The 13773-nt window shown below is 36.4% G+C and overlaps 1 protein-coding gene across 1 annotated transcript in view; it reads left to right on the top strand.

Annotated features, from left to right (window-relative positions):
* Nucleotides 1-13773, top strand: part of FBN2 (fibrillin 2) — a 239567-nt gene that overhangs the window by 56593 nt on the left and 169201 nt on the right. The window contains exon 6 of the mRNA XM_055302348.1: nucleotides 10352-10549. Coding sequence (XP_055158323.1) covers nucleotides 10352-10549 — 198 coding nt within the window. The remainder of the gene's footprint in view (nucleotides 1-10351; nucleotides 10550-13773) is intronic.

A 13773-nucleotide genomic window follows, 5' to 3' on the forward strand; every position in this document is an offset into this window, starting at 1 on the left:
TTGTTTCTTTATTCCCTATTTGTTTTTTATTTTATTTTGGAATTTGTACTATTCACATTCTGATTCCTAGTCTCTTTCCTTGAGGTCTAATTCTTCACCTAGGATATTAATTTTTTAGAAATTTTGCTGTGTTATGAGCTATTTCTTCCATCTGATCTTCTGGACAACTAATTTAGCTTGAAGCAGTGAATATTTCTTTCTCTATTCTGTTGAGTCTGAATATTGAAAGGGTTTACTTTCCTGAACCAAAGAAAAACTTTAGTCTTTTCATTTGTATTGCTATATCCATAAAACAAGTTCCCACAGTACCCATATCAGTCAGGCCTCATGGGCTTCTCAGCAATTACACGCTTGCTGGTTGTGTAAGATATGTTCATTTTTATTTTACTGCGCTGGTATAGTAGTACTGTGACCTTTCTGCTGAAATGTCACAGTTGTCTCCCTTTGTTCTTGAGTTTCTCCTGGTGCTTGTTTATGAGGAACAGGTATTAACCTCCAGACAGAGAGACAGGAATGACCTGCTTTGTGAGTGTAGAACACCACCCATGCAGGATCATTAGTGCCAGCAGGATCTGTTGACCATCTGCTCTTGTTCATGCAGGAAGTCCTAGAGGCAGGGCCTCCTTATTGCAAGTCACATGGACCTACTGACACATGCTACCCATGTCCCCTTAGAAGGCCATATGATCAATGGTCTTCCTTGCTCTTTAGCGTTTCTCTAAAACTCCTGAATAATTAAAACCCCAGTAATGAATCACATGGGATCCACTCTTTCCTCAGGAGAAATCCCAGCCTTTCCAGCTAGATTTCATACTAGAAGTTGTTTGTCAGGACAGAATCATAAAGCAGGCAGTACATCTTACTTCCTGGGACAAGTGTGATTTACTAGGTTTGATTGAGTATCATGCATATGGCTACTTAAATTGCTCAGGAGGAATTGATGTAAGCAAAAAATGCAGTAAGAAAATATTACACTGAATCCATATTACTGGGGGTGCCTGGGTGGCTCAGTGGTTGAGCATCTGCCTTTGGCTCATGTCATGCTTCTCCCTCTACCTATGTCTCTGCCTCTCTCTCTGTCTCTCATGAATGAATGAATGAATAAATAAAATATTTTTTAAAAATCCATATTACTATAGAAAGGCTGTCAGCAAATTGTGTCTAACATTGTATTCACTGCCACTACAATTGAGTCTGGTGACTGTGACTTCATTGTGTTTGAATCAGAATAGATCTGTTCTGGCACTGGTTTACATTGATTTTGTATCTGACTTTATTGATAATGGATAAATGTTTTCTGAGCACATACCACTTTCTCCTGACATTATTCATGCCTAATTGACTATACTGTATGCTTTCCTTAGACATCATAAAATTTTTGGTACTTTGTGGGTTTGACTTGCCCATGATCCATCTTTTGTGTTAACCATTTATATTGTTGGCCCCCTAGTTATTCTTGACAAATTATTTTTGTCTCTAAGTTTCTTCTTCAAAAGTGACAATATCCTCTGCTTAAATAATCTTTTTAGTTTTTCATCTTTGGCATTTTTTGTTATGTGTATGTGTAAAGTAAGTTAATTGGTTGTGCTCTTGGGAGAGTGTGCTTTCAGTTCATAGGCCATGAATTTTAGGACCACATCTTTGATGGTCTTCATCCTTATGAAACGTGACATCAAAGATAGCAATTTTGTTTGCATCATTGGCCAGCACCTAATTATCTTTCCTGCCTCTTCATTCTTCCAGAACTCTTTGATGTCAGTGTTAGTCTTATGCTTTGAAAGACTGTGGGGAATGGTGAAAAGAGTCCTTATTTACTGAGTGCATGTTTCCACTGAGATTTTAAATAATGATACTGCATTAGAAACAAAATGCAGTTCAGTGGTGGTCATTAAAATAATCACTCATTTATCAAGCATTAAAGACTTAAAGCAAGTCTTTAATGCTTCTCTCAGCATAGAATTTCTCCCAAATTGAACATGGTTAGGAGATTCATCTTTGGGAGAAACCAGAATCAAAGAGAGATTAGGCTTGCAGAATTTGGGAGAATTGGGAGATCATACCTGAGGGTGGCAGGAAGCACTTGGGGGATTATGACGATATTCATTAAAATGGTGAAGGGCTTTGGTCTGTTAGGAGAAGGCAAAGCTACCAGAAGCCAAGGGTGCAGTGATCCGTGTATCAGGTTTAATGAACACTGTGTGAATGGTGCAGGGCTTTGGAGGGAGGGGGTCTTTCAGTTTAGTCTCTGTTTCACTTTTTCTAGCTCTTTCATTCTCCATGTGGAACTTTATCTCTGACTTTTAATTTTTCCTTGGTAAAAATTTGCAAAAATGCTTTTGTAGCACTTCAGAATAAAAAGATAATTTATAGAATGGGTTTTACAATATAAAGTGCCTGCCACAGAGTTAATTTTCTTCTATTCATTGCCAAAAAATAGGAACAATGAATTCAGAATTCAACAATGATGAGATGCCATATTTCTCCCATTACGTAAATAAAATTAAATCAGTTGCCTCTACTCAGCTGTAAGGATCAGCCTTTCTTTAGAGAGTAATTTTGAGTATGTTTGAATATTTTTCTAACTGGAACTTGACCCAGCATTTTTAGTGCTAGGAATTTACCTTAAGTAGAGCTCAAGTATGTAGTCAATAAATGTGTTCAAGAATACCCATGTAGCAGGGGCGCCTGGATGGCTCAATTGGTTAAGCATCTGCTTTCAGCTCAGATTATGATCTTGGGGTCCTGGGATGGAGCCCTATGTCTGACTCCCTGCTCGGCAAGGAGTCTGCTTCTCCCCCTTCCTCTGCTTGTGCGCGCTCTCTCTCTCTCTCTCTCTCTCTCTCTCTCTCTCTCTCACTCTCCTGTCAAATAAATAAATAAAATATTTAAAAAAAAAAAAGAATGCCTATTCAGCGTTCTGTTCACTTTAATCAATTGTGACAATGTGAATTTCCATCACAAGGCAAGTGGTCAGTGTTGCAAGGGGGCATCTCAGGGCCCTCAGTGGTGGCTGCGTATCTGAAAAAGACTCAAAGTTTATTTTGGTCTTAAAACTTCAGATTTACTTTACTTAAATATACTTTCAAAACCCTGATTATTCCTTGAGCTTTTTAAGAAGTTCAGTGGCATTAGGATCTTCACCTTGTTGTGCAATCACCAGCACTGTGCATTGAATTCTTTTCATCTTGCAGAACTGAAACTCCCTATCTTTTAAATTTAGGTTGCCTATTCCTCCCTCCTCCCTAGCCCTGAACAACCACCATTCTACTTTCTGTCACTATAAATTTGATTACTCTAGATACCTCATATCTGCAAAATATCTAAAATATTTTTCCTTTTGTAACTGGCTAATTTCACTCGGAATAATGTCCTCAGGGTTCATCTGTGTTGTAGAATGTGTCAAATTTCATATGTTTTTAGGTGTGAATAGTACTTTATTATATATTTTGTTTGTTCATTCAAGTGTCAATGGACACTTGGGTTGCATCCACCTCTTGGGTATTTGAATAATGCTGCTATGAACCTGGATGTATAGATATTTCTTCAAGTTTCTGCTTCCAATTCCTTAGGGTATAATCCTTGAACTTTTAAATCCAATTTATAAATATAATCTGTTAATAAATCAAGTAGATTTTAGTAGTCACTGTAAGAGGCCTTTAAATCATATTTGGTTCCAATTTAATACTTAGTTAATGAAACACCTCCATATCTTTTAAACTGCTTTTTTATATTAAATGCACATAACTTGTAAGTACTTCAGTTGTGTGGCTTAAAAACCTTTGTAAGTACTCAAATAACTCTTATGAAGCTAACTTAAAAATAAATATATAAATAAACTTCTAAATCTAAGTTTATAAGTTCATTTAAATGGTCCAATTCTGTATATAAGCATAGTCACATTTTAAGTGTAAAGAACCATCATTCTAAATGAGTCACTAATTACTTATTTTAAATTGTGGTTACAAAGTAGTCTGAGGGAACTAGGCAAAAGCTGTTAAACATTACAGGTATATAAATTTTGCACAAATTTCTTAAAGCAACAATATTAATTTAATGGCTTTGATTCTTTTAAACATTTCTGTACTTAAGTCTAAAATTTTCTGAGGTTGACAGATGCTTTTCCATCAAGAAAGATAATTACCATCACAGTTATTTGAGTTTATTTAACTCTGAGTATTTGGTCAGCATGGAGTCTGGATCTGCAGACTTTCAGGGCAGATTTTATTGAAACTAAGGAAACTGTTGTACCATCCATATAAGTTTTGGGATTACCTTCTCTGCATACTGCAGTTATATCTGTGATAAAAGATTTTAGCTAGCACATCAAGTAGGTTCTCATTTAAAAATCATGATAAGATCCACTAAAAAATGCTATTTATAATTGTTATGTCAGAAGCTCCATTACTGAAAAGAGTTGACCCCATGGCCAGGATCATTTGTCCAGTTATGTACAGTGTACACTTAGTTTCACTGATGTCTGCAACTCCCACACAGTGTGATCCCTTGACTACATGTTGAGTTGCTTTGGTTATTGAGGATGGATATGCCTTTTTCCCTAACTCCAAATATTGTGCCACTTGATGGGAAATTCCACATATTTTTTTGTACTTTTCTAGGACCAGGCAAGTTTTCATAAACTAATGGAGTGGATGGAATTCCGGACATCTTATGGCATTGTAGGACTAGCAGTTATAGTAGAAAGGTTTCTGAGAGGGCCATCCCTTGCACAGCTCCAGGGGATGACATTTACATTGCAGTAGGTGTGGGTATCTTCTCTAAATTATGCAGTGTGTGATCTGCTCCATTCTCCTGGCAGTTAAGTGAATGGTACTCTAGCCACACAGGCAGCTGCTGTATTGCTGGCACTGGGACTATTTTCCCTTCTCATGTGAAGCCTCCTGGAGACACCTAGTTCATTGATCTTACTGCTTTCTCCTGTTTCTTAATTTATAATTCCTCCTTTTTCTCATTTCCTATTCATCCAGCATAGATTCCATAGTCTGTAATTTAGAATATGTATAACAATACTCTGAACTCCCTTGCCGTTCTTTTTTTCTTTTTCACATCTAATAGATAAAACTCTAACCCTAATGAACCCAGCCTCTGAGTGAGCCTCTCAGTTGCCTCAGAATGCTGGGAAAAGTCCGCAGACAGGTGGATTGGTCTCACTACCAGTCCATTCTATTCATCTGCTGTAGAGAAGTCTTTGATGTCACCTGGGAGTCCACTGGGTTTTCATGTCAGCTCTCTCTCCTCGGATCTACAGTGCCATCTCAGCCCCAAATATCTGACTCCCGAGCTGACCCCCACCTCCTGTTTCAAAAAGAAAATAGAAGGTGTGGGAAAGGACACTGCTCACTGTCTATAAATACTCCTGCATCTCTATGCTTTTCTTTCTTGGGCTATAAGATAAATGCTTTTATTTTCCTTTCTAAAGACAACTCCTTAACATATCCTGGTTTCACTCTCAGGCGGACTCCTCAGGGATCTTACAGTATAAATTATTATTATTATTATTGGCCATTATAAGTCCTTCCTTTCAGCTGGGCCATTTCTGTTGGCTTTTAAAAATATGTGTGTCTTCCATAAAACAAAGCAAAACACTTAAAATAAAAAATAAACAAAATAATAAATGAGAGTAATAAAAAATTTCTCTCCTTCAATCCTAAATTCTCTCCCGGACAGACCTGTTTCTGTGTTTACCTTCTGGAAACCTCTCCAGAGATTATCAGCTTGTTTGTACAACAATAATGCTCAGTTTGGTTATCTAGCACTGTTAGCATCTTAAGAGGATTTGTGAAATTATATCAAAATTTCCAAGTACATTCAGTCGTATTTACTTAAAGTAGAATGATAACATAGGCTATAATAAAAAAGATAGAAAATATTAGCAAGGATGTGGAGGAATTGGAACCCTCATTCATTGCTGATAGGAATATAAAATGGTGAAGCTACTTTGGAAAAACTTTTTGTTGGTTTCTTAAGAGGTTAAACATTAATCCCCAATACAACCCAGCAAATGGCCACTAATTGGTTAGCAGATGTGGTGTATCCCTATGGTGGAATGCTATTCAGCAGTAAAAGGGATTGAAATACTGACACATACTATAGCACGGATGTTCCTCAAGAACATCTTGCAAAGTCAAAGAAGCCAGATAGAAAAGACTGCCAATTACATGATTCCATTTATGTGTATTGTCCAGAAAAGCCAAATTTATAGGGACAGAAAGATTAGTGGTTGACTGAGGCTAGAAACGGGCACGAGGGTTCGTTCTTGTGGGGGTTGGGGGATACAAATGTTATAAAATTGGATTGTGGTGATGGCTGTACATAAATATTATTGAATTGTACAATGAAGACAGGTGAATATATATATTTTTAATTTTTTTAAAAAAGATTTTATTTATTCATGAGAGACAGAGAGAGAGAGAGAGAGGGAGAGAGGCAGAGAGAGAAGCAGGCTCCATGTGGGGAGGCCGATGTGGGACTCAATCCTGGGATTCCAGGATCACACCCTGGGCTGAAGGCAGGTGCTTAACTGCTGAGCCACCATGTGTCCCAACAGGTGGCCACCATGTGTCCCAACAGGTGAATATATGTTATATATCATAATGAAGTTGTTTGAAAAAACAGCAGCAAGGAGCCAGTTTTTGATGAATTTTCTCATTGCATCACCTGATTAATGTGAATAAAAGTGGAACTGTAAAAAACAAGATGCTATATTGCATCACTATGTTTGTATCTTTGGGTAAATATCTAGTAGTGTAATTGCTGGGCTACCGGGTAGCTCTATTTTTCACTTTTTGAGGAACCTCCATACCAGTTTCCAGAGTGGCTGCACCAACTTGCATTCCCACCAGCAGTGTACGAGGGGTCTCTTTTCTCTGCATGCTGCCCAACACCTGTTGTTTCCTGACTTGTTCGTTTTAGCCATTCTGACTTACCATTTGCAAGGACCTGGTTGGAACTAGATGGTATTATACTAAGCAAAATAAGTCAGTCAGAGAAAGACCATTAGTATATGATTTCCACTCAAAAATGGAATTTAAGAAACAAAACAGAGGATCATAGGGGAAAGGAGAGAAAAATAAAACAAGACAAAATCAGAGAGAGAAGCAAACCATAAGAGACTCTTTATCGTAAGAAACAAACTGAGGGTTGCTGGAGGGGAAGGAGGTGAGGGACTAGGGTAACTGGGTGTTGGGCATTAAGGAGAGCACTGATGTAAGGAGCACTGGGTGTTACATGCAACCAAAGAATCACTGAACTCTACCTCTGAAATTATTTAAAAACTGCTATATTGCACTTCCATATTAGAAAATCAAAATAAAAGTATTTGTGTTTCACAGGCTAGTTTTTAACATTCTATTGGCCATGTAGTCACTTAGTAATGAGGAAATTACTTGTTTCCAATCCACTGGTTCCATCATAACCAAGTGATAAGCAGTTATTTTCTTTTATATTTTGCTAACATGCTGTGAGGATGTCCTTGACTACAAATGGGTTGTGTGGTATATGATAATATTTTACCCACGCCGAAATCTTGGTGACAAGAATGCATGGTCAGTAACATTAAATTATTTTAGGGCTCTTTGATCATAATTAAAATGCTAGCCAAGTTTGGGACAGGATGTTTTAATCTTACCAAAATATTTAAATCTCCTTTCACTGATTTGTTCATATTTTATGTTAGTAATTCTTGAATAAGTAGGTGACGCCATAGTTTTTTTTTAAGATTTTATTTATTTATTCATGAATACACAGAGAGGCAGAGACACGGGCAGAGGGGAAGCAAGCTCCATGCAGGGAGCCCGATGTGGGACTCGATTCCGGGACTCCAGAATTGCGCCCTGGGTCAAAGGCAGGCACCAAACCGCTGAGCCACCCAGGGATTCCTGTGACACCATAGTTTTACATTTAAACTCATTAGTTGTGCACCAGGAGGCAAAGTATAATGATAAAAGAAAATAGATTGAGCACAGTCTGTAAGGAGGCAAGTACTGTGCAGGCAAGAGAAATAGGAATGGTAAACTCTTTCCCCAGGAGGGGAAGTCTGGGGTTGGCTTAATTAGAGCCTTCAACATGGAAAGATCATTTCAGAGGACAAAACAGCTATCCTTGCCCAGATATTCTTCTCCAAAGATACCAGCCTGAGAGGACTTAATTTTAGGAAGGTGTTGTACTTAGCAGAAGGAATGAATATCCTGAGAAGTTGGTTTACTTATGAGAGAGGGTTTGGAATCCTAAAAGTGTGCAGACTGGGAACATAGCTGTGTATGCAAGAATTATAGATCGATAAAGGTTTTATTTTTTTGTGTGTGAAAAACAGACTTTTCCCACTTGTTTAGAACTTGATTTAATTTATTGTGAGTCTAATATTTATCTAAAATAGCAAAAAAATGATTGTGTAAAGAACAATAAATAGGTTTAAAAAATTTACAACCTGGCAATTTGTGCTGTGGGACGCATCCTTGTTTATAAGGTTAACATATCTACACGTATACTGCAAAGATTGTCTTTTTCAGAAACGTGATTTGCAGCCAACACATCTGTTGTTCTTATGTAAGGGATTAAAACGAGCTATTTTTGTTGAAGTTCAGCTGCAGAGTAACAGAATGTTACACCAGCTTGCTAAAAATGTTACCTATTTTAGATTTTTTTTCTTTATGTTACACTTCAAAAATATTCTTTTCCTTTATATGGGAAAGCCTTACTCTTTGTTTAAAAACAGAATGAAAGTTTTATGTGGTTTGAAGTTGTGTTTTTGTTACGTGATAGCATTTAGATGATATCAAAGTTTTTTCTAGCTTAGCTTTTTGAATGTTAAATCATATCCAAGTTTGCTTTTTCCCAGTGCATTTTTCATAAAAATCTTACCAACGTTATTGACTCTTTTTTCTTTGAATGTGAGATTGTTTTGTTCTTGGAAATCTGAAATAAACTTATTCTGGCTTTCCCCTTCAAATGGAATTATGTCATTTGCATGAGGGCTTATCAGGAAATCCTGACTATCATTTTACATTCCCAAGAGTTAATAAGCTGTATTCATACAGGCTCTGCGAAAGGGGGAGCAAACCCTTTCCGCATATTTCTGTTATAATTTTAAAACAAATGTGGATTGTTTCATTAGTCTTCATGAAACTAACCTTTCTCTAATTTCCTGTGTCTCTCAAAACAGCAACAGCCACACTGAAATTAAACACTGTTTGGTTAATGATTCAGTTCTGCTTAAAAGAGTAAATACTGATCATCTAAAAGGTTTACTGAAGTAGATTATAGGAGAAAAAGAGCTAGAGTCAGAATGCCAGCTTTCAGGTTGCCTGGAGTCTAGATAAATCCTCCTTTATCTTGAAGGTGTATAAATCTCCTGAATAATTTGTTAAAATGTAGATTCTAGTTTATTGAGTCTAGGGTGGGGCCCAAGTGTGCATGGTTAACCACCTCCCAGGTGATGCATATATTGCTGGTCCATGAGCAACATTTTGAGAATGCAACAGTCCCAAAAGATCATCTTTCATATTCATAGAAGTCTGCCAATTTAGCATTTGCTGATGTTTTCCTCCTCATCATAACAGAGCTGTACAATGGTACAGTCCTCTTTTAGAGTACAGAGATTGTACGATAGTAACTTAGAAAGAATTCATGACAGTAGGCTTTATTGCACAGTCTTCCTAGCTGAACTACACATAGAACTAAACAGACTTACACGGATACAAAAATCAAACTGTTAGAACTTAGTGTTTACAGACCTACTAGACTGCTCAAATATTGGTTCTCTTTGATTTTTCTGATCTCGTGTCCACTCAGTCAGGAAAGAAAATCTTTGCTAGGTAAAGAGGAGTCCTGAAAGCAGGTGCCACCAGTGTGCAGGTGAGGAATGTAAGTGGAGACTGCTGAGATAAGGGGTACTAGGGCTTGGTAGCATGGAGAAGGACACACTTCCCTTCCCCACTGCCATGTAGAATGGCAGATCTAGCATGGCCAGATCTTCCAACTTTTCAAGAAAGGCCAGAAATAGAAATTTCATGTGAAATTTCCCAATTTAAAAATGTTGGCTACTAATTTAAATTCTTTCAGAACATTATTCAGGCCAAGAAAACACATCTGTGTCCCAGACACAGTCCTTGAGCCACCCGTTTACAGTGTCTAGTGTAAAATACATTGAAATCTCCTAATGCACTCCTCATGATTGAAAAATTAGGAATTTTCAAAATGAAGCTTTCCAGCCTTTTGTCTTTAGACACTTGAGTCAGAAGAAATAGCCTCTGTTTTATGTATTTGGAGCTACTGGTATAAGATTGGTGTATCGTCAGTCATAAAACCTGTCTTTCCATCTTCTTTCACATTCCAGATTACAGGACAGGCCCTTGTTTCACTCAGGTCAACAACCAGATGTGCCAGGGGCAGCTGACAGGCATTGTCTGCACTAAGACCCTGTGCTGTGCCACCATTGGACGGGCTTGGGGCCACCCCTGTGAGATGTGTCCTGCCCAACCTCAGCCCTGCCGAAGGGGCTTTATCCCCAACATCCGCACTGGAGCTTGCCAAGGTGAGTTTGCCATCTGCCTGTGTGCACAGACTCACCATGTGTGGGTCTCCACAACCCCTCAAACTATGTAAGTGGAAATATTCAGGAGAAAGTTTTTCTCTTTCTTATATTCTTATTCAAGATATGAGATCTGGGCTCGGGTAGGAGGAAGAAGAGAACTGTCCGGCATTGTTATTAATAGTATCTGTAGAGGGAAAGTGTAAACTCTGTCCTTGAATGAGGTTATTGAAGAGTTTATATCTAGTTGCTTGCAATCTGATCTCCCTGCAATCTTCCCAACCACATCCTGGTGTATATTTTATGTATCAGGGCTAGACTGGGGCCCTAGGTTGCTACAGTAGTAGATTCCACCCCAAGTAGTCAAAAATTATTTTTATTAATTTGCAGCCATTACTGGGTAATTATTTTAATTAATTTGCAGCCACCACAATTCTTACCCTTTTTTTGGCTACTTCTCTGATATCATATGTATATTAAAATCATTTTTAGAGTTTGGAAATAGCTCTGTAATGAGTTCTCTCATGGCACTAGGATCACAGGAAAACGGGAAACGACTTTTGTATTATTCAGAGAAATGATATTATTCATATATGAGACATAAGGAGTTGGGTTTATTTGTTATTATGAAATCATTTACAAAGTTAGATTCCTGAGGTCTTTCATATTGATGTTAGTGACCAGTATCATACCCATAAATGGCATATTGCAGAATTCCAGTCCAGTGTCCTAAAAAACCAAATGAGAATTATATGTGGAAAGCCTGCATATAGCTTCACTTCACTGAATAATAATCATTTAGGTACACTACATAATTTGGTAAACATTATCTCTGAAAGTAGCCTCTAAAGATTTTTGTTAGTTTTGTAGTTTTGTAAAAGTTAATGTCAAAAATTGGTGTCTATCAAAACTCTTCAAATCAGAACTGTAGGGATGTCCAAGGGATGAACAACATGTCAGCTATGGACTTTGAATGGTTTCATGTTTTGTCTGTTGGCTTATTATCTGTCACAGGTCAGACCTAATATGGAAACCATATAAATGTCATTTTTAATTTGCTGTTTTCTATGGCTAATAAAATCCTATATCTTTGATATGACTGCTGGTCTGATTTTATAGTTTCTGATAAAGTAATTTTTATAGAAGATATACCATATAATATATAGTATTCACCATACTCCATAGCTTTCCTAGATTAGATATAGATTTCCATAAAATTTATATAATTTACATAGATTCCTATTAGATATAAAATACTATATAGATCTACTAGACTAATATGACTGGATTTACTAAGGTAATGCTTACTGTTTATTCTATAGCACATATCACTTTCTGATATACTTGGTCATTTATTGTCTTTATTGATTTTACTTTCCCACCAGCAAGAGTGCAAGAATCCATTAGGTCATAAATCTGTTTTATTCACTAACGTCTCTGAGGCATCTGGAAGACTGCCTAACATGTGGTAGATACTCAGTAACTATCTTTTGAATTAATAAATGGGATTAAGATTAATATCCTTCCAAAAACCACTATTTTGTAAAAATAGTTCAGTTTGAGAAAAGCTCTTAACTTCAACCAAAACATCCCAATTACTGACTGTCCTCATCTTCTACATCAGCACTTAGGCTTATTTTTTTTTACCTTTATGTTTTGTCAGAGAGGCCTAGTTTTTCTGAACAAAGTTATTAAATGTAGGATTTGATCTCAAATTTCCCAAATACCCTTCAGGATTTAGTAATGTCTGAAGGCTTATTTATTTGATTTTGTTTATGCAGTGAAGATAAGTTTTCAGTTCCATTTGCCTAAAAATATAATGGATAAATACAGCAATAGGAGCAAAATGAAACTTGCCACATGGTTAAACTATCTGGAAAAGTAAGTTTAAAAAGTTCTGCTTTATTTCAAAATCATGGCATAGTCAGAAGCCTCTCAATTAAATACTAATCCTCAGTTCAGGCTATTTTAAGACTGCATCTTAATGTGATTTCATTTCCCTTTAAATTCCTAGACTATTTCCCAAATACTCTGCCAAGCTGATTTGGAAGATACATGGCATGAAAAAAAAAAAACGACGATAAAACATGATACATACATGTCATCCTTTTTAAAGTAATAGTAATCTATTTGATAGTATAATTGAAAATTTTTGTAGAGTTAAAAATAAATTTCAGATGTATAGAAGATGACTGCAAATAGCTTAATATTGGTTCTAAAACCTGGTTCGTGTTAGCCAAGAAAGGACATTTCTGCAGTTCTAAACATACTGTTATTCTGTAGTTGATTCAATTAGTGAATTACCTTATCTGTGGCTTCAGAGGATGTGAAATATGATCTTGTAATAAACAGAATAACTGTTTATATATAGATTTCCATAAAATTTATGCAGATTCCCATTAAAGAGAAAGTACTGTATAGATCTACTAGATTAATACTGAGTATATTTACTGAGGTAATACTTTTTGTTTATAGCACATATCACTGCCTGATATACTTGCTTATTGTCTTTATTGCTTTTACTTTCCTCTAGTGAGAGCATAAGATCCATTAGGTCATGAATCTGTTTTTATGATGATGCTTAGGTGGATACTTACATGAAAATTAAGATCATACTTAAAACAAATAAAGCTGTGAAGACACCAGTACATTTTTTTATCTTTGTTGCCATGGTATCTTTCTGGACTTAGGTGAACACTGTCAAGAGAGATGCATATTCCTAGGGTCCTGGCTGCTCAGTTATGACGATTCATGACTTCTTGCCTATTGAGAGCCATTTCCTTTCTCTTCCCATGTGGCCAGGACTAACTCACATTTAGTTTTGTACTTTCTTCATTTTGTTAATATCCAGAGTTAACTACTATAGGCCTTAATTTAAGCTATCATAAAATGAGTGAATTAAAGGTTTAAAAAGTGGCATTAAGCCCTTTTTGAAGAATATATACAAACTAAATATGTCACAAGCTGCTATATGGGTCTGTTGTATTATTTTCTTACAGTTTCTTATTCTTTTAATCTGTACAGGCTTCATGAATCTAATTAAAAAGATATTTAATGTTAGTACTTTGAGTCTTTTAGATTTTCAAATGAACAGGGTACCTCTAAAATATTTAAAAATATATTAAAATTTGCAGTTACTAATTTGTTATTTGATTTTTAGGAGTCTTTTAAACTATTCCAACCATTTCCCAAACTGAAAAGATAGCAGAAGAAATTTGCTCATTAAA

This window comes from Nyctereutes procyonoides, unplaced genomic scaffold (assembly GCF_905146905.1).
Source record: "Nyctereutes procyonoides isolate TBG_1078 unplaced genomic scaffold, NYPRO_anot_genome, whole genome shotgun sequence".
In the NCBI taxonomy this organism is placed as follows: Eukaryota; Metazoa; Chordata; class Mammalia; order Carnivora; family Canidae; genus Nyctereutes; species Nyctereutes procyonoides.